Source organism: Takifugu flavidus, chromosome 1 (genome assembly GCF_003711565.1).
Source record: "Takifugu flavidus isolate HTHZ2018 chromosome 1, ASM371156v2, whole genome shotgun sequence".
Classification (NCBI taxonomy): Eukaryota; Metazoa; Chordata; class Actinopteri; order Tetraodontiformes; family Tetraodontidae; genus Takifugu; species Takifugu flavidus.
Genome location: NC_079520.1, coordinates 12,209,504 through 12,232,101, shown reverse-complemented (window position 1 = coordinate 12,232,101; position 22,598 = coordinate 12,209,504). Strand labels below are relative to the sequence as shown.

Sequence of the window (22,598 nt, the reverse complement as noted above, 5' to 3'; positions counted from 1 at the left end):
GCCCAGGACGAAAACCACATTGCTCCTCCTGAATCCGAGGTTCGACTATCCGGCGGACCCTCCTCTCCAGTACCCCTGAATAGACCTTACCAGGGAGGCTGAGGAGTGTGATCCCCCTATAGTTGGAACACACCCTCCGGTCCCCCTTCTTAAAAAGAGGGACTACCACCCCGGTCTGCCAATCCAGCGGCACTGCCCCCGATGTCCACGCGATGTTGCAGAGTCGAGTCAACCACGACAGCCCTACAACATCCAGAGCCTTAAGGGACTCTGGGCGGATCTCATCCACCCCCGGGGCCTTGCCACCGAGGAGTTTTTTAACTACCTCGGCAACTTCAGCCCCGGAGATACAAGAGCCCATCTCCAGGTCCCCAGGCCCTACTTCCTCACTGGAAGGCGTGTTGGTGGGATTGAGGAGGTCCTCGAAGTATTCCTTCCACCGATCCACAACATCCCGAGTTGAGGTCAGCAGCACACCATCACCACTATACACAGTGTTGACAGTGCACTGCTTTCCCCTCCTCAGACGCCGGATGGTGGTCCAGAACCTTTTCGAGGCCGTCCGAAAGTCGTTCTCCATGGCCTCACCGAACTCTTCCCATGCCCGAGTTTTTGCCTCGGCAACCGCCGTAGCTGCACTCCGCTTGGCACGCCGGTACCCATCTGCTGCCTCAGGAGTCCCACAGGCCAGTAAGGCCCGATACGACTCCTTCTTCAGCTTGACGGCATCCCTCACCGCTGGTGTCCACCAGCGGGTTCGGGCATTGCCGCCACGACAGGCACCAACCACCTTGCGGCCACAGCACCGGTCAGCTGCCTCAACAATGGAGGCACGGAACACGGTCCACTCGGACTCAATGTCCCCCGCCTCCCCCGGGACATGGTCAAAGCTCTCCCGGAGGCGTGAGTTGAAGCTTCTTCTGACAGGGGACTCTGCCAGGCGTTCCCAGCAGACCCTCACAACACGTTTGGGCCTGCCAGGTCTGTCCGGCATCCTTCCCCACCATCGGAGCCAACTCACCACCAGGTGGTGATCAGTTGACAGCTCCGCCCCTCTCTTCACCCGAGTGTCCAGTACATGCGGCCGCAAATCCGATGACACAACCACAAAGTCGATCATCGATCTGCGGCCTAAGGCGTCCTGGTGCCAAGTGCACATGTGGACGCCTTTATGTCTGAACAAGGTGTTCGTTATGGACAATCTGAGACGAGCACAGAAGTCCAATAACAAAACACCACTCGGGTTCAGATCAGGGGGGCCGTTCTTCCCAATCACACCTCTCCAGGTCACACTGTCATTGCCAACGTGAGCATTGAAGTCACCCAGGAGGACGAGGGAGCCCCCAGAAGGGGCACTCTCCAGCACTCCCTCTAAGGACTCCAAAAAGGGTGGATACGCTGAACTGCTGTTTGGACCATAGGCACAAACAACAGTCAGGATCCGTCCCCCCACCCGAAGGCGAAGGGAGGTTACCCTCTCATCCACCGGGGTAAACTCCAATACACAGGCACTGAGCTGGGGAGCAACCAGAATTGCCACCCCTGCCCGTCGCCTCTCGCCATCGGCAACTCCAGAGTGGTAGAGAGTCCAACCCCTCTCAAGAAGACTGGTTCCAGAGCCCTTGCCGTGCGTCGAGGTGAGGCCAACTATATCTAGTCGGAACTTCTCAACCTCGCGCACCAACTCAGGCTCCTTTCCCACCAGAGAGGTGACATTCCATGTCCCTAGAGCCAGTTTGTGCAGCCTGTAAATAACCTGGCCCTTTCAAAAATCACAACATTAATATAGTATTTGTCATCAGTTTAATGTTGTTATTATTATCTAATTAATGTTTAATGCACTTTGGATGTTGTAACATGTTATATAAGTACCCACTGATGAGTGGTTGATAAATTAGTATACAGTAAATAGCAGTTTATGAATCCTTCATTCTACCAAAGCAAAGATAGGAAAATAACAGCTGTCTTTGTGTGTGTCAGTAAATGCTCCACTTTCACAATTTTGACCCTTTATTTGGGCAAGATTGGTGTCATTAATACTGGAGCTGGAGTTAAGACCCGACTGGAGAACAAGAAGGATACAGATTTTCAGAGAGGTTTGTTGTAGCGGTGATAATCCAATCCAGATCCCAAAATCTCCAGGATCGAAAAACAAGAAGCAATTCAACCAAAAACAATAACAGAAACAGTCAAAACATGGAAAATTCAACTGATAAGACTGAGTGCAGGAACACAAGGAAGCGGCAGGCAGCAGCAGATTGACAAAGGCTGAAAAACTCAGGTACTGAGGGAGTGGCACAGCTTTTATACGGGAGGGAATTGGGATTGGAAGTCACAAAGGCTTTTTAAAATGTAATTTGAAAAGGGCCACAGTGCAAGTTTCTACATTGGGGCAAAAGCTATTTTTCTCCCGTAAATCGTGGATCCTAACAAAGGTTTTTTTCACCCATCTCCTTTGTGAGATAGCATGAAGCTGACTCGCAGCTTGGGAGAATATTAAACATGTCAGAGCCGAGGTCACCATACTCCCCATAGTCCTTGCAGATCTCAGCCTCACACTATAGGCAGCCGTGCCTCATTATCCAGGCCTGCTCCGGTAAAACTGTGAAATTTGTGAGAATCTGACCAAAATGTGATCAAAAATCAAATCAAATCAAATCAAATCAAATCAAATCAATCTTTATTTATATAGCGTCTTATACAATCAAAATTGTTTCAAGGCGCTTTCCAGAATCCCAGGGCCTGACCTCCCCCCCCCCCCCAGACAAGCAACAGTGGCAAGGAAAAACTCCCCTTTAACAGGAAGAAACCTTGAGCAGGACCAGGCTCATGTAGGGGGACCCTCCTGCTGATGGGGGGGCTGGGTAGAGAGAGAGAGGAGAGGAGAGGAGAGGAGAGGAGAGGAGAGGAGAGGAGAGGAGAGGAGAGGAGAGGAGGAGAGGAGAGGGGAGGAGAGGAGAGGAGGGGAGGGGAGGGGAGAGGAGAGGAAGGAGAGGAGAGGAGAGGAGAGGAAGGAGAGGAGAGGGGAGGAAACCATGACCCAGTGGGGTGACAGAGGCCTGTCAGGTGATCATGTTTCCGGACCCCGGCAGCCTTGGCCTATACTGTAACAGCATAGCTAAGATGTGACCTAATGATTAGACGACCCCCTAAGTATGATAACTTGTCTGTCTATGATAGTAACTGGAACTACAGAATTACTAACAATAAGCTTTTTCAAAGAGGGAGGTTTTAAGTCTGATCTTAAAAAAAGAAACAAAACAGAAGGTACTTCCCACACTTTCAATAGCTACAAGTATTTGACTATCCACTTTTAGCAACCTTGACAATGGTCTACATGTCATCCTACTCCTCACTCCTCCCTGTTGTTACCCCTTCAAATACAGCAGCAGTTACACTCAAGATGGAAGTCCTGATCGTCTTGTTGGAGTTGAAGGCAGGTCGCTAAAAAATACTCATTGCTTTAGCTCCACCACGTTTTCATATGAAGTGGTATTTTTGAACCTTTCATCAGAATTCAGAGCATGATGATATTTCAGATACTTTGTCGTGACTTCTGGCCCACTGGTGCATCCGAGAGGACCTTCCTGAGTGTAATTCTTGTGTTTCATTACGGTTTTATTCCACTTTTGGGAAAAATCCACACGCATATTCTGAAAGATGAGAAGTCTTGGAGCAGCTATAAAGAGATCAGATCTGCTCAAATTTATTATGTTTATTTTAAGCAGTTAAGTTTAGCAGAGGGCTGTTTTTATGATAAACAAAAATCACAAAACAAAAAAAAGGAGCATAAACTGAAGAGAATTACAGCCCAAACAGGGTTGAACAGGGTTTGATTTGTATCCATATTCTAAAGTTAGATTTGTGATTTCGCAACAATGCAATGTAACTTTAATATCCGGACACATTTTAAATCTCTTTGATATTCAAGAGTTTTCACATTTCTCAGCAAAGTTATGTGCAGTGGACAAAAAGAAGCTTCAATCCAATACAACAAATCATTTTGTGATAAATCACCACTAATTAAGAGACATACTGTCATTCCATTTGTCCAATAACAGTTCAGTATTTGGTACAATATTAATAGGCAAACAGTAAAGGCTATTGAGGCAAGAAGCCACTTTCACAGATATAAATTAAAGCTGTCCTCTGGTACTCCAGTTCTAAACCACAAAGCAAGTACCGTTACTCAGTACTCAGAATAACGTTTTAATTATGTGGCGTTGAACTACACACACTCGGTTGATTCAAATCAATTTGACTCGTGAACCTCAAAGTGATTACGAAAGCACTGAGGTGTTAGAGGAGCCCCCCACGCCTCTCAACACAAGAAAAAAATGCGAGAAAATAGCAATCAAGGTATTTTGTGGTAATCGCTAACAAATGCTCACCAATTGACTTTTCTCTACTCACAATATAGGGATCAGGGTTAAGTAGATTAATTAACAGATTCAGTGATGTTTTCTTTGTTGATGTACTACCGTGCTCCTCATACGTAACTTAATTATTGATTGATAATTAGCATCATGTCTAGCTTCTTGCATGCAGCCGCAAGGATGAACCCTCAGTCTCAGATCTCAAACTGTCTCTGGGTTATATCCGGATGGATGCAGGACCACCAGCTCCACCGTATCCCTGGTAACACTGCTCCTGTTTTTCCTGACCAACCAATCCATTCATCTCAACGCTGACATCAACAATGGCACCTTGTCTCCGGCTTTTACCAAAACAGTTTGAAATCACCGAGTCACGATTGATGATCAACTGACTTTTTTGATCATGTTCCTTCCGTCTGTTGCGCCACTTTCACCATTAGAAGAATCCAACCTTTCCTAAGCCAGCATGCACCCAGCTGCTGGTACAAGCCAGGAAGATCTCCTGCACTGACGGCTGCAGGAGAGTCGTTGTCCTTGTTTCTGGCATGAGCATCGTCTGGCAAAGCCACCTGCACAGGCACGGCGATCCTATTTTATAACTGAACATTATAAACTTTACAGCTTCCTACTTTATAACTATTTCCATAGCTTGTTCTCCAATGGAGGAATGACCTCCCGAGCTCTGTCAGAGCTAAAGCGCCCCTCTCTTCCTTCACAAAGCTCTTGAAGACACAGCTCTTCACAGAGCATCTGCTCTCCTAACCCGCGAGGGAGCCAGCATCAGTCCTCCTCCCTCACTAGAAAACACGAGCCCCTAGCCGCTCATCTCGTCACAAAGATAATCCCAAACTGAAATGACATCATTTAAATGTCTGTTCATCAACATAAATATAAAAGTTGTTTATTTAATATCCGAATAAAATGGACACACAGCAGAAAATGTGGTGAGCAACCACACACACACACACACACACAACACACACACACACACACACACACACACACACACACACACCCTCCTATCTTTGTGAGGACATAATCCATTTCCCAGCTACTAACCCCAACCAAACCACCTATACTAAATTCGAATCAGTACCTTAAACTTAAGTCTTGGAATTGTGAGCCAAAATGATGCCCTTTTCAATTTGCAGGATAAATTCGTCTGTATGTTGGTACTGACTGTGTAGCATGTAGAACACGTACACGCACGCACGCGCGCACACACACACGCACGCACACACGGGTCCCAGTCATTCCAGTGTTTAGTGACGTAAGATTTCTCCTATAAAGCACGCTGGACAGGCTCGGAGTGCACAGCCTCATGTCTCAGCCATCGGAAATATTTACCGTGAATGCGGATTATAGATTAGTTCTTTTTAACAACTTCTAATTTATTTGCAAAAGACAGACTTCACTCAGCATAAAAACATATATAGAGACATAGTGTTGTTTTAAAATTTCCTGTAAAATGCATCTGAAAGGGTGGAAGGGGTGCGCTCTGAGAATTATAAAGGAGATCCCAGAGGTAACGGCGGTCATCGTCAGTTAATATGGGAATGTGTGTGTGGCAATTCTTACATCCCAGAGGAACAGCAGCGTGCGTGCCGCTCCTGATAAACTCCACAGGTGAGAGACGGGACCGAGCTTAACTGCAAAGGGGAACCAGCTTCAGATGAATGGAGAGCAGCATGTTTTCTGGTCAGGCTGGTCTGAATTACAGCTTCAACCTGAGCGATGACCGGGAGCTGCTGGACGCGCCGGCGGGCAGAGCCAAGCTGTCCCCGACGGGCTTCGTCTTGCTGTCCGTGGTGCTGGGCTTCATAATGACCTTCGGCTTCCTCAACAACTTTGTTGTGCTGCTGTTGTTCTGCAAATTCAAGAAACTGCGCACGCCGGTGAACATGCTGTTACTGAACATCAGCGTCAGCGACATGCTGGTGTGTTTGTTCGGAACCACTCTGAGTTTCGCGTCCAGCATTCGGGGGAGGTGGCTGCTGGGGCGCAGCGGCTGCAGCTGGTACGGCTTCATCAACTCCTGCTTCGGTGAGCTATGCTGTTTCTACTGTGCTGAAGAAAAATGGGCTGGTGCGGTTTATTCTTTCCGATTACCAGATTAACAGAGTTTGATAAGTGACTGAAGCTGCACGGTTCCTTAGAAAAGTAGCAGTTAAACAATGTCGTTTGTTAGTTTTGCAAACTTGCACAGAGTAAATGTAGAAACTAAAATTATGTGTGGCTGTAGCACTCGAAAATAGAAAGTATTCTGGGTCATTGGGGCCAGAGACCACTCAACACCGACACACCTCAGCATTTGGCGCCATCTGTATTGATACACCAGCATAATAACATTGACTATATTTTTTAGAGCTTTTTTTAGAGCTTTTAGAGCTTCTTTTTTTATTTTTTAGAGCTTTTAGAGCTTTTTAGAGTTTGTTTTACAACTGTTGCCAAACAAAGACTTCAGCAGTTGAAGGGCAACAATCGAATGTTTTCCTATGTTAAAGAATGAAGCAACAGTCTCACTCCCAAGTTTTATAAAGGCAAAATGACTGATATAGAATACTTTAGTTTAAAACATCTGCATTAAATCAACAACCCAGGATCATAGCTTTGGGTAAATACATCCATCTCCACAGAGATGGTGTTAAAAATTAAATGGGGCATCCATTGAGTCTCGTTTTTGTGCATCAGTGGTCTTTTTTTTTTCCATATGTGTTCAGTCATTGTCTCCTGGAGCTCATAATGGCCATTTCACACAACACAATATCAACATTAATTGTCTTTGAATAAAGTTTCCAGCACACTTGAATGAAGCCGGAGAATGTTGGAAACATGCAACACATTCCAGTGGTCCACCTCTATTTCTCTTTCAGTGGGTTCCTCGTTAAAAGAACATCATGCAGTTGGTTTCACATGGCAGGACTGTGCTTGAAATAATGGCAGAGTGCTTGGGTTCAGCTCAAAAGAATATATGAATCAGGGCTGTTGTTATTCACTTCCTCTGTAAATCTCAGCGTCAGCGCTGTCATTCTGTCGCTGTCAAGCAGAACAACATTTTTGTAGACATCGGCCGTGAAGCATGAATTTCTTTTTCTAATCAATTGTTCTGTCAGAACTGCTCATTTGTGGTTCAGGCCAGGATCAACCATCCAGTGTTAAAGGGAAAAACACCACCTAATGGATTACATTAGATAGTCTTGCTAAGAGCGGTGAAACCTGGATGTGATAAATGTGATAAATCAAATTAAACCTCATCTATTTATTCCTCCCGTAAATGATCTTATTAACAAATCTATTCCGGCCATTAACTATTATTACATTAACTTCAGGAATCTTTACTGTGATATTTGCCATCATACTTAAGACTCTTCCCATTTTGACAGATCATCGACGATGATTTAGCATTCCAAATTTTAAAAAAAAAGTTTTTTCATGAACCAAATCTGCAGAGAATTCTTATCAGAATAGATATTTCTGATAGAGGAAAAAAAGACCCCATACTTTTATAAAAAGCACACTTCAAGACCAATGTCAACACTGTTGTGTCTAGTTTTCTTCCAATGCATTACACAGTCTTAGTCACTCCTTTAGATTTCTGTTAGAATTAATATTAAATCAATGCTTAGGAAGAAGAGATGCATTTTGAATATTAAAACATAACGAGGGGCATCTATACATTTATTAGACAAAAAACACCAGTGCATGAAATCATAACCACATCTTGATGATGACCTGGGCACATATTAGCATCATTTGGGGATTTCTGTTGCTTTTGATGGTTTTGGAGATTTTATAGGTGAAAAAAAATCCTGAACTACAGAACAGGCAGCACTTTCGTGGTTATTACTAGTGGAGAAAGAAAATCGATGGATGGATTTCTAGAACATGCTGAGTGGAAGAAAAACACAAATGATCTGTGCACGGGAGAGATTAGCTCTTCTGAAGTACAGAGATTCATCAGCAAGAGAGGGAGTAAGAAGCTTGTCTGCAGGTGGCAGAACAGACAAATGGGAGTAATTGCAAAATGATCAAATGAAACTGGAGATTTAAATATATACAGTATATCCGAGGGTTACTGTGTGCTCATGGGAGTAAAATAGGCCAAAAATGTTCCCAAGATGATCAATCTACAGTAATCTAATAACTGGATAAGATATTTTCGCCAAATGACTGGAATTACAACTGACCTGCATGTTAATACAAAGTGAAGCTAGTATTTGAGCATAACAAGACATGGGATCTCAGCAAAGCAAGAACCATAGCAACTTCTATGGTGTCATAGCACAGAGCGCAGCATATGCAAGGCCCAACACATTAATGGGCTCCAACAAACTTCACACAGACACGTTCTTCAGCTTTATAGTCAGACTAGATTCATTTGGATTGATTAGGTGACATATAACAAATACAGCCCCTTACAGTCTCTTCCCATATCTTATCACCATGACACCATTTTTACTTTATACAAAACAATGAACAAATGTTTTGGGTGATGATAAAGCTGACTGGTTGACTGGAGCATAAATCAGGACTGATTATCCCTTGAACTCCACAAATGTCACAATACTTCTTGTTCTGGGTGTGATTTATAAAGAGCTAGTTGAGTAAACAGAGCATTCATTAGATGTTTATTATAATGACAGAGCACACAGCGATGAGGCATAATCTTACAATCACTGGTAGGTCAAGGGAATGGCCCATGTGAAGTGCCCCGTCAACGTGTAAAAGCAAAAACAAAATCAATTGTTTTAAATGGGCACTGTAAGTTTCTGAGGCAGTTTGAGAAGAGTTTGACAACTGTGATGATGAGTTCAGTCAGATCGTTTTAAAAAACTGCAGCTCTTATCTGGGGCGGACATGGCACCAGGAGATGTTGGCAGCTCTACACTAAGGAACGGATTTGGTTTTGCAACTAGAGCTTTATAAATCCCGAGACGAGCCGTGGGCTGGGGGTGCCCCTGAGCAAGGCACCGAAGCCCAGTTGCTCCCCTGACACAGTAAAGGGCAGCTGCTCTTGTGCCCAGCTTGTGTGTGTTCACTGATGGTGTGTAAAGGATGGGTTAAATGCAGAGGCCACTAATTGGTGTGTGTGTGTGTGTGTGTGTGTGTGTGTGTGTGTGTGTGTGTGTGTGTGTGTGTGTGTGTGTGTGTGTGTGTGCGTGCGTGCGTGCGTGCGTGCGTGCGTGCGTGTGTGTGAGTGTGTGTGCACCCCACCACAGAGCTAAGTTTCAGGAATGGTTGTAGTAGAACAACAAGTTTTAGGTGTAGTTGTGGCCTTAGAAACCTCAGCTCTCAGTCCAGTCCAGCATCTGTGGGATTCACTGGCCAAACCACTCTGATCCACAGAGGCCCCACCTCTGAACTCTTAAATGATCTGCTGCTGACATTGGGGTACCAGATACCAGAGCACACCTTCATGGGTCCAGAGGGGTCTGCGCCTCAGTGGGCCAACACAACACTGGACCTTTTTTGTTACTATATTAACCTGTTAATTGTGTTACTTCACTGATGCCTTGAATTGAAACGGTCACACCCTAAAACATCGTCAACCACTGGAATAAATGGCTTTTTCCCTTCTGATCCATCACATCCTGCTTCAACTCTTAGACCGTATTGGCTCGTCTACCTGTGACGTCCTTCAGCACTGTGTACCAAAACCACCCGAACTTTGACTATTGAAGGTTTATACAGGTTATATTTTATTTTAAATGCCTATTCTTCAGGTTCCCATTCCTTTCCATGAGAAGTAAAAGTCTGAGTAATCCTCATAGGCCCATAACTGTAATCGCAAATAGTGATGGACTAACTAGAGATGTTGGTTTTTCACCCACTTGGAGTGAAAATTCCAAGGTCTTAATCCCATGGGTCTACTGGTTTGACAGGAACTTCATTTAAAAGTCACTCTCACAGTAGAAATGACTGGGAAACACAAGCGACATTGGATCACATAGTTAAGAAGAGCAGGATATTCTTTTTATAGATTCTTGTAGGAGCCTTAAAGACATTTCAGAGTCATAACTATGTTTTGAGGCTCTTCTTTAAATACAGGTCTTTATTTGTGTAAAATTTGTGTACATTCTGCAGTAGTTCCTTCTTCTCTACAAAAACAAATTTTAAAGGTTGTTCTTTGATTTGTGTGATTTGTGCTTGGATGTTGAAAGCCAAGAAATTTGGATTTGAGTAAAAGCAAAAGAATCCTAAACTAAGTGGAAACATGCTGGTTGGAGTTGTTATCCTCCACTCATTTTAATTTAAGCATGGACTTATAAAGTCAGTACTGGCAGGCAATTTTAAATAAGCCTTTTATTTTATCCCTCCTGTTTGTCATGTCTTTTTCCCGGATCCCCGCTGTGCAATAAACAGAGCATGTTTGAAATGGTTTGGATGGTTTTCTGCTCACTCTAACGTCTCCTCTGTCTGCTTTCTCAGGGATTGTCTCGCTGATCTCTCTGGTAATCCTCTCCTATGATCGCTACAGCACTCTCACCGTGTACAACAAACAAGGGATAAACTACCGCAAGCCACTGCTGGCTGTGGGGGGCACATGGCTATACTCTTTGTTCTGGACCGTGCCCCCTCTGCTTGGCTGGAGCAGCTATGGCATAGAGGGAGCAGGAACGAGCTGCTCTGTGTCCTGGACGGTCCAGACGGCCCAGTCCCATGCCTACATCATCTGCCTCTTCACGTTCTGCCTGGGTATACCCGTCCTGGTGATGATCTACTGCTACAGCAGGCTGCTGTGGGCGGTCAAGCAGGTAGAGAAACATCACATGTCCATGCTAATATCTCTGTCATTTCCCTGCCTGTCAGCGTTGCGTACGGTGTGTGAAGCCCCGTGACATGATGAGGGGGAGCAAGACAATTGTGTAAGGTTGAGAGGAGGGTTTACACACAGTGGTCGAGGGTTAATTGCAGTGACCTTTACTGGTGACTTACAGGAACAAAAAAACACTTTTATTCCAATTTGATAAGAAAGTAAGTGTTGATTATTGCACTTAATCTGTAATGTCCACTTAATCTCCATTTGTTTACCTTAACAAACTGCCTTCATAATGAAGAGGAAATACAGAAAGATGTGCCCAGCACTTCAATAATCCCCTGTGGTCTAAACATAAATAAATAAAACATCCATTCACATTGTTTTCTGTCCGTTGATGCATGCATCCACTAACTCTGCAGTCAGAGCTCGTCTAAAATTCTCCATGTCGGAGTCCCTCACAGTCAACACGCTACAAACAGCAGAAATGTCATTCTGCTCTATTCTGATTGGACGAAAAAATAAAAAAGACCTCTGTGGAATTATTCCCGACAGATTCGTTGAACAGTACTGGGGCATGTTGTTGCACGTGCACATGCATCCCGCGTGCATGTATTTGAGTCAGAGTCCACTTGTGTCTTCAGTTCATGTCGTCGATTCGTGGTTTGTTTTCAGAAGAACACAGCGAGCGTGAGTCCAGCAGGATCACCATTGTGGGTTTTTTTTTAGTTAAATTGCTTTTCTGCCCTGCTGGAATGACTTTCTGTCACTCTGCTTCATGACAAAGAACAGAGGATGTAAATTTTTGTTGTAATCCTCTCATTGCCAAAAGATTTTTTTTCAATGAACTGCTTCTTAAATAACTCAGCAAGCGGAGGTGTCAGTGAAATCCTCGGGGGTATCAGTGAATTTCATCATTTATTCAGGAGAGAAGAGCCTCCTTTTGTACACCTCGTACAGCCCGGCTGCTGCGATGACGCCTCCTGCCACTTAGAGGTGCTTCTTGCTGCTTTAATCATGTTAATCGTCTTTCTGTAAGATGCTTTGGACCTTAGAGAAAGATGCAGAACTGCTATTAGAAAACGACTGCAGCATACACAGGGTACAAAAGAAAAGGTTTGTTACATCACATTTGTGTGGTGAATGTCTGAGGGAGGTTCCTGGGATTTATGGCAATACTCTTTATTTTCTACTACAAATATATTCTTTATTATTGTTTCAGATCAGGTTGATCTCCTCAGGAAGATGTGGTATACCCTCAACTGATTAAAATCCCTTTATTTACAGTATTTACAAATCACATTAGGGATATGTGACCAGAAGGATTTGATTAGGTCAGATTCATTTGGTACTTTAACATTTTTGTCTAGAGTAGCTTAACATTTTTGTCTAGAGTAGCTTTGCCTTGTGTGATTATGATGAGATCTTGATGAAATCCAGGCGGATCTTTTTATCCCCACTCATAAAAACTAATGTGCATTAAAGAAGATAAATGCTGCCGGAACTTCAGCAAATATTGCCGAGGCATGTGCTGGGATAAATGTGCATATAGATGTTACGCTGCAGCTATCAGACTGGACTCGTGCGTTAGTGTGTGTCTGATGCCAGGCAGCTGGCATTGTGAAGCGTCCTCTAAATCCAAACAAATGATAAATGATTCTCAGTAGCGCTTAAATTTCAAATGAGACAGAAAATTCCTGCACCTGCAGGATCTTCACTGTCAGTCATTCTCCTGTATAATAGTGGGTAGCTGTTGGAAGCACGGACTTTTAAAAACTGGTACGTTAAAGATAAAAAAACCAATCTATCACCATGAGATGACACAACTGTTATTAACCACGATATGTGAACATAACATATGACATATGTGAGACATAGCGGAATCTTGTTAATTTTAAGCGCTTATTTCACTGACAACAGTCCAGAATATCTTCATTTTAAAAGCAAAGAGTCACGAGAATAATGTTGAGCCTGTCAAGAGCCTTTCGTGTCACATCCAGGTTTCTGCTACAAACATTACTAAACCTAAAAGGCCTCATAATTCCCAAGAACCTCAGAAAAAAGTCAGGACAAAACAAGGATGGCTGACTTGTCTTTGAAAAGATGAGGTGGCTGACAGGGGGAGGGATAGCAGGCTCGACAGTATATGGACGGTGATGCAGTACCAGCTCTGCTCTTTTAAATCAAAGATAGACTGCAGTAAAATTGCTTCTATAATACCATTTCCATATTGATAGCTAGACAGATACTGATAGCTATTATTTTACATGATTGATATATATGAGTTTCACACATTAGGAATGTAACCGTATGCTGACTTTATTTAATTGTGCTTATCTGACACAGATGCCCTTCGAGCATTGGGAATGTAACCTGCATCATATCAGTAAAACCTGACAAGGGCGTAATATTCTAACCTCATAAGTTAACCTGTAGCGACACTTTGAAGAAGAAGAAAATACCATTCTGACATCATGCTTCAGACGTAGCTCTAAACCAGATAACAAACATCTAAAACTCTGAATGTTAGCAGATGTGGAAGTTTGAGAACTGCTTAAAAAAACTGAAAAAGGATTTAACTCTACCTGAGAGATGACATGACTGTTTCAGGATGATTTAAATGTGCATTGAGGCTTCACAAAGGCACCTCATGTCAAAAGGCTAACCTTGTATGTGGAATAAAGAATTATTCTCCAAAAATCTTTACTGAGATGTAAAAATGTCTTGTTACTATGGTCACATGAGTATGTCTGTTAGTTACGAAATAACCTATTACATAAATCAGTATTCTGATTTAGTTTAAACACAATTTCATTTCACTTGCCCCCTTTTTTGTAGGAACAGTACTTGCTGGCCAAGTTGCTATAGCAACACATCAACGTCAGCCTCCTTATAAATGAGACATCACTCTAAGGTACAATCATCTTTATGTGAACAGAGCTCATTCAAATTCCAGCAAAGATGATATAAAAGTCAAACATCCGGACCGTCAGTTATGAACCAAACATCACACTACCAAACAGTTACCCAGAGTGCTTTGCTGGCTGAGGTATCTGCCTGCATCAAAGAAAAAACACCAAATTACTGATGAAATTTGGCCATTGATTGACATTATTTTTATACAGCCTCTGCTGCTGCAGATAGAGTGAATTACAATGGCAGCACTCCTGGAAATGTGCAGATTAGCTGTTGATTTGTTGAAAGGAGCCGGGTCACTGCTGTCTCCTGGTCAGATGGGATCAACGGTTTTGTCAGAATTAGCATGCATGACAAATGCCTGGGAAAAGAAATGAATGAAGGGCAAATGGGCATGTAGTGGTTTTCATTATTTTTGTGTAATCAGTTTTTGACACATGGAAAATGTTATTGTCGTGCTTTATTTCCACTAACGTGGAAATTGTCTCGACTATGGAGCAATGACATTGTTTTTTATTGCATTACTTATTGTTGTTGCTATCATCATCATCAGAAGCAGCCAGTCCAGCTTATTTTTTGGAATCTTAGAAGCTGCTGCTGCTTTTTAGCCTTTTGTACAAGTTGATTGTGATGATTTTGATCTCTCTAGACGTACAAGGACACTTTACAGAGACAGAATAGAGCAGATAAAACCCGTACAAGATGGCAGATAAAATAACACAGTGTGTAATAGGAGGTGTGTTGAGTTGGGGGAGAGTTCTAGAGTTGGGAGGGGGGCACTGAGGTGGATGGAGGTGGTGTTATGGAGAAAACCTGACAGATAATGTTTGGCCCTGTGTTACCAAAGCTCAATGTACAGGAACTATAAAGGTGTGGTTCTTCCACCTTTATAGTTGGCCAGACTGGCTGTACGGTAGAGATACAATGTTGTAAATGTTGAGCCAATGTGAAAGAATGTCTCTGCTATTGTGACTGTTGACTTCCCCCGTCAGGGAACGCCCTTTTTGTTGCCGAGCTCATTGTCACCACTGTCTTGCAATGACAGACACACGAGCCCGACGCTGAAGGGTCACGTGGGCGTTACCCACAGCTTCAATGCAATGATGCATTAAAGTTACCAAAAACATTTCTAGAAGTAAAAAAAAATGCAGGTAAAAATAATATTTCAAATACTTAATCTTTCCCCTTTCTTATATCCACAGGTGGGTAGGATCAGGAAGACGGCAGCACGTAAGCGGGAGTACCACATACTGTTCATGGTTGTGACCACAGCGGCCTGCTACCTGGTGTGCTGGATGCCGTACGGGGTAGTGGCCATGATGGCCACATTTGGACCGCCGAACATTATCAGTCCTGTGGCTAGTGTGGTGCCTTCTCTCCTTGCTAAGAGCAGCACAGTCATCAACCCCCTCATCTATATACTAATGAACAAGCAGGTGAGTCAGAGAAAACTGAAGACTACAGCAAGCAACGTAAATTATACCCAGTATCTAGAAGCATTTCCTCCCCTGGACCAGAACAGAAATTACAGTGGTACAGTACACGCGTCAGTGACAGAAGGTGCTTTGAAATCTGGGAGATGAATCCACTCAGAGGTTACAGTTCAAACAGTGGCTGGTATTTTATAGCTGCAGCCACAGACGAGAAAAGGAGCTTTTGTAGATGCATTTATCTGCAGTTTAAGATTATGGGGTTGCTGCCTCGAGCGGGCCTGCAGGCATGAATGTGAGAGAGGACGTGCTTGAATTTCAAGGACACTGTGGCTTTTACAACAGCTTTATTTATACAGTAAAAAAGACAAACTGCAACAGTTGGAATTGTACAAATGATCTATTTAAATATTGATTCAAGTGTAGTAACAAGAGAATATACTGGCAAATCAAGGTTAGGAGGAACATCCTAAGGCTGTTGAACGTGAACTCTTATCATACTTATACACTCGTGAATGCCTCTGATCTCATCCGTTCAGAAAAAGTAGTATGAGCAATTTTTCAGATGCAGCTACTGCGGAAATTTCCATAATTCTGAGTGAAAACAAGACTGGGAGAAAATGGCAGAGACAGGGAGGGTAAAATGAGATTAAATGTTTTTCTTATCTCCAGATTAGAGTAACGTGTTTTATGTGTTTTGAAATAATGTCTTCATTCCTTAAATATTATGGCCTGAATGTTAAACTGCGTGTGCCTTTCAGAGAGTAGCTGCAGCACCTCATACAAGTCCTGCCATTAATCCCAAACCTCATCCTTCACTAAGCCATCACCCCCCCAAAACACAACTAAAAATGGAATGTGGTGCCATTTCAAGACCAGAAGATAAAATTGCGGGATGGGGATGACTAAAACAGCTGGTTGAAATGTTCCTGGCCCACAGTCTTGTATTAGAAATCTGCAACACACCATTCAGGAAAGAAAAACGAGCCGCTACTTGAATGTCGATGCTGACAGTTTCAGACTCTGGGCTCTGATCATGAGTTGCATGCTGTGTGCTGGAACGTAGAAATACACAGGAAGGATATATTCAGAGCTGTGCACCTTCAGTGTGGAACAATCACCAACAAAGGTTCAACACTTGAGCTGAAAAACAGTGTAAATCAAAAAACAGTCAAATCTTCTTAAAATAACCGTTAAAAAAAGTCTGATGCAGTCCTCAAACACTGACTTTTCTAGGTTCTGTGGTCACAGAATATTCTCTTAGCATGCTAAAGAATGCGGCCGAGCCTGGGGCAGGGCATCGAGCCTCCGTCCCTTCTTCGGTGCAAACGAAACCTCTACAGCCATTTATCAGATCTTCTTTCTGACCTTACCTTCTGAACGAAGGAGCAAAGTGCATTTTCTCTATAAATGCGCTCCATCTTCATCCAAACAAATGCCCTGCAGATTCCTTTTAAGAAGGGAAATAATATATTAATTTTTTTACAGCCCATTTTATGTTCACAGAAGAAAGATTTGGCACAAACATTTCAGATGTTTGCTCCTTTCCCCAACCTTAAACATCTGTCAGTAACAGTCCATTTTAGATGATACCCAGCCCTTTCTGACTAAAGAACTCCAAGCCCAGAATCTTCTACATACTACTGGTACACAGAACCATCAATTTCCACATATTTCAGTATTTTTATAACAAGGTTTCACATCAAAGTCACAAACCACAACCAACGGCACAAGAACATTTTGCCAAATGTCACATTAAACAATAAAAACCTACTATAGGTAAGATCTTCCTGGAAAATCAAATCTAGCTCCTCACTCAGCTGTAAGACTCTGACCTCACTGCGGATGTGGCACTGACTACCTGTAAACATGGAAAAAAAAGCATTCCATTGCGAGGCCGGGCAAATCTGATAATATTACCAGCACAAATTCCTTTTTTATAATCATCTTCACTCTGAGCTTCACTGGTACATCAGTCCTCTATTTGAAGATATCTGGAAGCATGAAAAACCAAAGCAAAAAAAAATGTAGCGTTTGGTCATGACAAGTATGGGTGCAGTTACATTCAGTAAAGAGAGAACTGTCAGAAAAGGGCTGGTGACAAGGTGCCAAGTGCAAAGTCAGATCAGTTCTGAACTATTAACTGCTTTGGAAAAAAGGCCAAAACAAACAAACACCCACCGTTACTGCAGTCCTGCCACAGTATTACTGCATGTATGCAAAAAGTGACAAGGCAACCCAAGAAGTGTTCAGTTGACCAGCAGGCACAGGGCTACGTCGGTTCTGAGCACCGCTTGTGAAAAAATTATTTTGGCCCCTTTAACTTTCAATAATAATAATATCGTCCAGTGCCTTTCATCCTATAGGCATGTAACAGTCAGGGGGTGTGGACATGAAAGGAGGAATCACCCCAAGTGACCAGTGGTAAAAAATAAAACCTGATGGTGAGCTGGTGTGCATGCACTGGAAATGACCATTTCATTCTTAAAGAAGTCTGACACATTTTTGAGTATTGCATTAATGACATTCACCTTGGTTTACGCTCAGCAACGATGCTTTTCACCATTATCATCTTTATTTTTTAATCTATAAGTGGAGATCCTTCACACCTATTTAAAAACAATTGATCTCAGCAATAAAAACACAGCCAGTTATTGAAAATTCACTCCTCTAGCTAAAAAAAACTCTGATCTGTTGCTACCAGTCAGCTCCACAGTTAACATGGCTCAGCTAAAGCAGAGAATCTATTTTCTGTAGCTCCTCCTTGGAGGCTCTTCCTGGCAGTTTCTAAACCATCTTAATGAAGACGGGTCAGTCCAAAGGCCACAGCGCAGCACCCTTCCTGGAGCTGCGGGGCTCATGTTCTTTATGGGTCTAATTTGAAACCTTTGAAACCTTTCTCCGGCCTCCCCGTCTCCAGTGGTTTTATTGCGCCTTTTTGTCACCTGGGAAAGGCCAGCGTGTTTCAGTTCAGGCTCAAAGTGAGATCAGACATCTCAGATGTCACAGTCGACGGTGCTGAAGCCTGGGAGAGTGACGCGCCCCTTCCTCCGCAGGTCGCTCCCGGGCCCCGTGTTAATCCGCTGGATTAGGCTCTTCTCGTACAGGAGGGGATGGTAGGCACCCAGAGTACAGGCGGCATCATAGTATCGCTCGTGGTAGTGGCACAGGTCACTCTGCCTCATGGAGGGAATGTACTCATACACGTGCACCTGCTCACACAGCGTCATCATCAGGAGGATGCCTGGAAAGGCAAAATAAAGAGTTTAGTGGAGCGGAATGTCATTGCAACAGAAGTCTTCTTCAGGGTTTATAAAACTAACCCCGACCCCATTTGAGTTCTGGCTCAAACTTTTTGTCTTGTCTTCCACATAAGCACAGGTCAGTCAAACTGCCTGTGCAGGGGGTGGCTGAGCTACAGCACAAATGATGTGCAAAGAAAACATCCTGAGCACCTCATACATACTTTAAAACCACAAACATCTTAAAAAGGCAGCGGCAGGAAACAGTGAGGTTCTAGCATCAAAGCAGCCCTGAAAGCTAGAAAAACAAATACAGCCCCCACCCCCCCCCCACGCCCCTCTCCCGGGGAAGGCAGGAAGTCAACAACACCACAATCTGTCCAATGGCAAATGTCCCAGCAAGTGTCCCTCACTGCTGCACCTCCCTCCCACAGACCTGTGGATCATCGCTCTCAATCTACATCATTGTCACTCCTGTTCCTCTTGTGGGTTCCATCAAATGTGTCAGCTACAAAAGTGGTCATTTCATCTGCACGTGCTCTGCATCAGAAAAGAAGACCTGCAGCCTTGGTTGCCGATGTGATTTTAGGTCTCTAGGTAAAGTCTGGATGTGCCAAAATAAGCAGCTCTCCATTAAGGCGTAAAAATAGATCTAAATGCATTATATATCAGGCTGAGTTGGCTCGCCTCGGCATGATCACTCATGTCATGCGTGCATTCAGACCATCTTTTTTTAATGATCACATTTTAATTTGTACATTCCTGCCCAGGTATCTTTTTCTCTCTCTTCTTGAATGCACAAATATTCATTCTTGCACAAAACTACGCTAGCATCTGTTGATCATCGATCTAATGACAGAAGAACGCACATAGCAGCAGTTCAGACGGCGATCAGGAGAAATCACTATTGTGATGACAAACAAAACGGGATTCTGACTCACTATTGAGAGTGCAACACATCAATACGTCCACGTGTTGTTTTTTTCAGTTCTACAAGTGTTTCCTGATTCTGTTCCACTGTGGCCACTGGTCAGCAGACAACGGCAACACCTCCATGCCCTCAAAGACCACGGCCATTCAGCTGAACCGCCGGGTCTACAGCAACACGGTGGCCTGCGCCGACCAGCTCTCCACTGACGCACTCAAACAGTGCTGCAGTGCCAACACCATATCCACCAAGAACACGTCAACCGTCGAAGGAAAGCTGTCCTGAACCCGAAGGACACGGCTCGCTCACGTCCTCCCAGGACCACGGACTAAACCGCTGTCCATTTCTGCTGTACATAAATGTACTTAATGTGTGACGTTGTACATGTGAAGGTGGGAATACTCCACGTGTCCGTTTCCTTTTCCTGACCTTCCACATGACGTGCCCGGCTCAAGTGTCAGTATTACACCCAAATAAGGTGGTGAAGGGGCTGAAATCAGGGTCTTTTCCAACATCTCTCATTTTTAAAGCCCCTCTTTGTGCACAGATACAGAGTGATAAAATACAGAAAGATGCAAATATGTGAAAGGAAGTGTTTCACATTCAGGGTGCATTGTGTCCTGCCAGGAACCGAGAAGCACAAAGAAAGAAAACCATTGCACAAATCAAAACCACTTAATTCTCCTCGCAATTTGCTTTGTATCGTGCATCAATCTGGTTTTGCTATGGTGGTTTTTGAAGCTCTACTCAAGTGTAAACTTGAGGCGATCATAGTGTGATCACGTGTGCTGCTTCTGTGTCTAATAGATCGATGTGCTCATGATCTTCTTGTTTCTTCAACCGTAATCACAGTAAAAATGCACAATTTCACAAGGTTTACTTAAAAACTAAAGAACTTCAGGAACAAGCGAATGAAGATTCTCTAGGATCCTAAAATTGCCTTGTAAATATTCAAATTGTTCTGTTTCTGTCTGGTTGGTGACATTCTTTACGTTTATTCGGATGTTGGTGTCTGTCCTTGATTACCCTGTTGTGTTACCAGCATGGTTTACATCCTCACATCATTGTGCATTAAATTCCAAATGAATCTAAAGTCTTGACACATGCAGTGTTGACCTTTTCTCTGACCTTTTCTAGGGCCTTAATGTGCAAGTAAATACACGATAGGAGGAAGCTTCGGCTTTGAAGGGAATCAAAATCTTCCCTCCTGTTTCTTAGTTACAAGAGTGATGTGAAGCCTGATTTGAAAGCATGATGCAAAGGCTGATTAAATATTCAATGTTGCTGGGATCAGCAGGATAGACCCATCAGCTGTGCACAATTCTCCTCATTTATTCATGGGAAACTATGCAGTAAGACTGCTGTCGCTGCCTTTAAGGACAGCAATGCTGCCAGCATCCCTTAGAGACACCACATGTTTCTTTTTTGTTTCTTGGTTTGAGGAACAAGGAGACACAGATGTGAAAGCACTTTCAGTTGGGAAGGATCAGCTGCTATCCTGCCATTTTTGGAGCTTTTTTTTATAAGTTATTTAGATATTTCTAGAAATGCATGGACGCATGCGTTCCACTGGATTGTGACAAATTGTTTTAGACTTTAGATATTAAAACAGCACTTAATGGAACTCACATAAATGACACGTGTGCGTGTGTTTGTGCAGAATAAAGATGTGGCTCTGACTGTTTTCCATCTGGGGCAGGAAGAGAGCGGAGATGCACCCATCCCTCCCCGCAATTCCTCAACTGGGATTCGGCTCTGCTCTGCCCAAGTGGATGTGATGTAAAAACGACAAGCTTTTGGCCAGGAGAGGAGAGGTAATTTGGAAGAATGGAGGGATTTCCCAGTCAGTTGGACCTTTCAGAGCCTTTCTTTAATCGCTCTGATGTAACCTTTTAACCAGATTTATGTTTAATTGCATTGAGGATGGTGGATAAGGCAGACTGGTGACAGCTTTGTTGGATGTTCAGGAGAAATGCAGCATTTTTGTCATTCCTTGAGCACGCATTGCTTCCAGGAGGACAACCTAAAACTCCTCACAGGTGTTTCAGAAACTATTTGCAGCCATACAGACAATGTTTACATGTATCTAGTGCCAGGACGTGTGCGCTCACCTATGAAGCCAGACGAGGGAGGATTGGGCTGGATGTTCTCCTGAGTGTTGCCCTGGATCACATCCCAGAGCCGCCACACGTATCTGGGGTGAAGGATGTAGAAGGGCTGGTCAGGATGGGCCCTCCGGTGCTCCATGTACGGGCCGAACAGGTTGTAGTCGGGACTGGCGTACCACTGAGACAGAACACGTATCCATTTCAATCACCTTTTCCTTGTCAAATGTCAAACTGAGTTCAAAAGGACAGTCAGGAATTCCCCCTGCTTGCAGGTAACCAGTGGCTGTGGCTTATTCTGGACTAGACGGGCACTAAAAATGAGTCCCTAATCTAAATATTGGAGTTGCTGCAGTATCTCGTGCTGCCGCTGCTCCGCTGTCACTGTTGACTTTACATTGTTAGGACTTTGTTTAACGCAGTTAGCATTAATTAGCTGATTCTCTGTGGCATGAACAGCAGGCGGTGTAGTTTCTAGTGTCTCCTCCAGTTAGCCTTACTCTTCGTACCTAATCTGTAGCTAACAGTGGCGCCTCGTACTTTCTTCTTTGCCATCCTACAGCCCTGTGTGTCCACCTCAGCCATGGTTTAATGTCACCATTGATCATTGTTTTCATCAATAAAATCTTTCTTCACAGTCTTATCAGTTTTGCAGCCAGCAGTCGGTGAAGCAGCTCCGGCGAGAGTGACATTATGCTCCTCATTCTCTTATTTCCACAAAGCTCACTTTTAGCACTGGAAATCACTTGGAGAATTTTAGCCAATATTTCCTGTCCTTTGACTGTAATGACATTGACTGCTATTGATGTGACCCTTCCTCCAAGGGCAACCGCCACAAAAGCTA

At 43.7% G+C, this 22,598-nt stretch overlaps 2 protein-coding genes across 9 annotated transcripts in view; one reads left to right on the top strand and one right to left on the bottom strand.

Annotated features, from left to right (window-relative positions):
- The first annotated feature begins 5,684 nt into the window (after positions 1–5,684).
- tmtops2b (teleost multiple tissue opsin 2b) lies at positions 5,685–21,770 on the top strand. 2 transcript variants are annotated; one of them, XM_057042242.1, is made up of 4 exons: positions 5,685–6,419; positions 10,806–11,131; positions 15,252–15,485; positions 21,310–21,770. In XM_057042242.1, exons 1-4 carry the CDS (start codon positions 6,053–6,055, stop codon positions 21,430–21,432), a joined length of 1,050 nt encoding a protein of 349 aa, XP_056898222.1. In that variant the 5' UTR covers positions 5,685–6,052; the 3' UTR covers positions 21,433–21,770. The 2 variants fall into 2 exon arrangements, with proteins under 2 accessions (XP_056898222.1, XP_056898165.1); XM_057042185.1 differs by lacking the exon at positions 21,310–21,770 and adding an exon at positions 19,710–21,246.
- Positions 15,810–22,598, bottom strand: part of st6gal2a (ST6 beta-galactosamide alpha-2,6-sialyltranferase 2a) — a 35,382-nt gene continuing 28,593 nt past the window's right edge. For 5 of the 7 annotated variants that reach the window (XM_057041421.1, XM_057041598.1, XM_057041756.1 and 2 more), the window contains 2 exons: positions 21,761–21,935; positions 15,810–18,723 (listed from right to left, as the gene is read on the bottom strand). In XM_057041421.1, the coding sequence (XP_056897401.1) occupies positions 18,476–18,723; positions 21,761–21,935 (423 nt within the window). In that variant the 3' untranslated portion in view covers positions 15,810–18,475. The remainder of the gene's footprint in view (positions 18,724–21,760; positions 21,936–22,598) is intronic. The other 2 variants (XR_008951824.1, XR_008951830.1) reach the window with 2 other exon arrangements.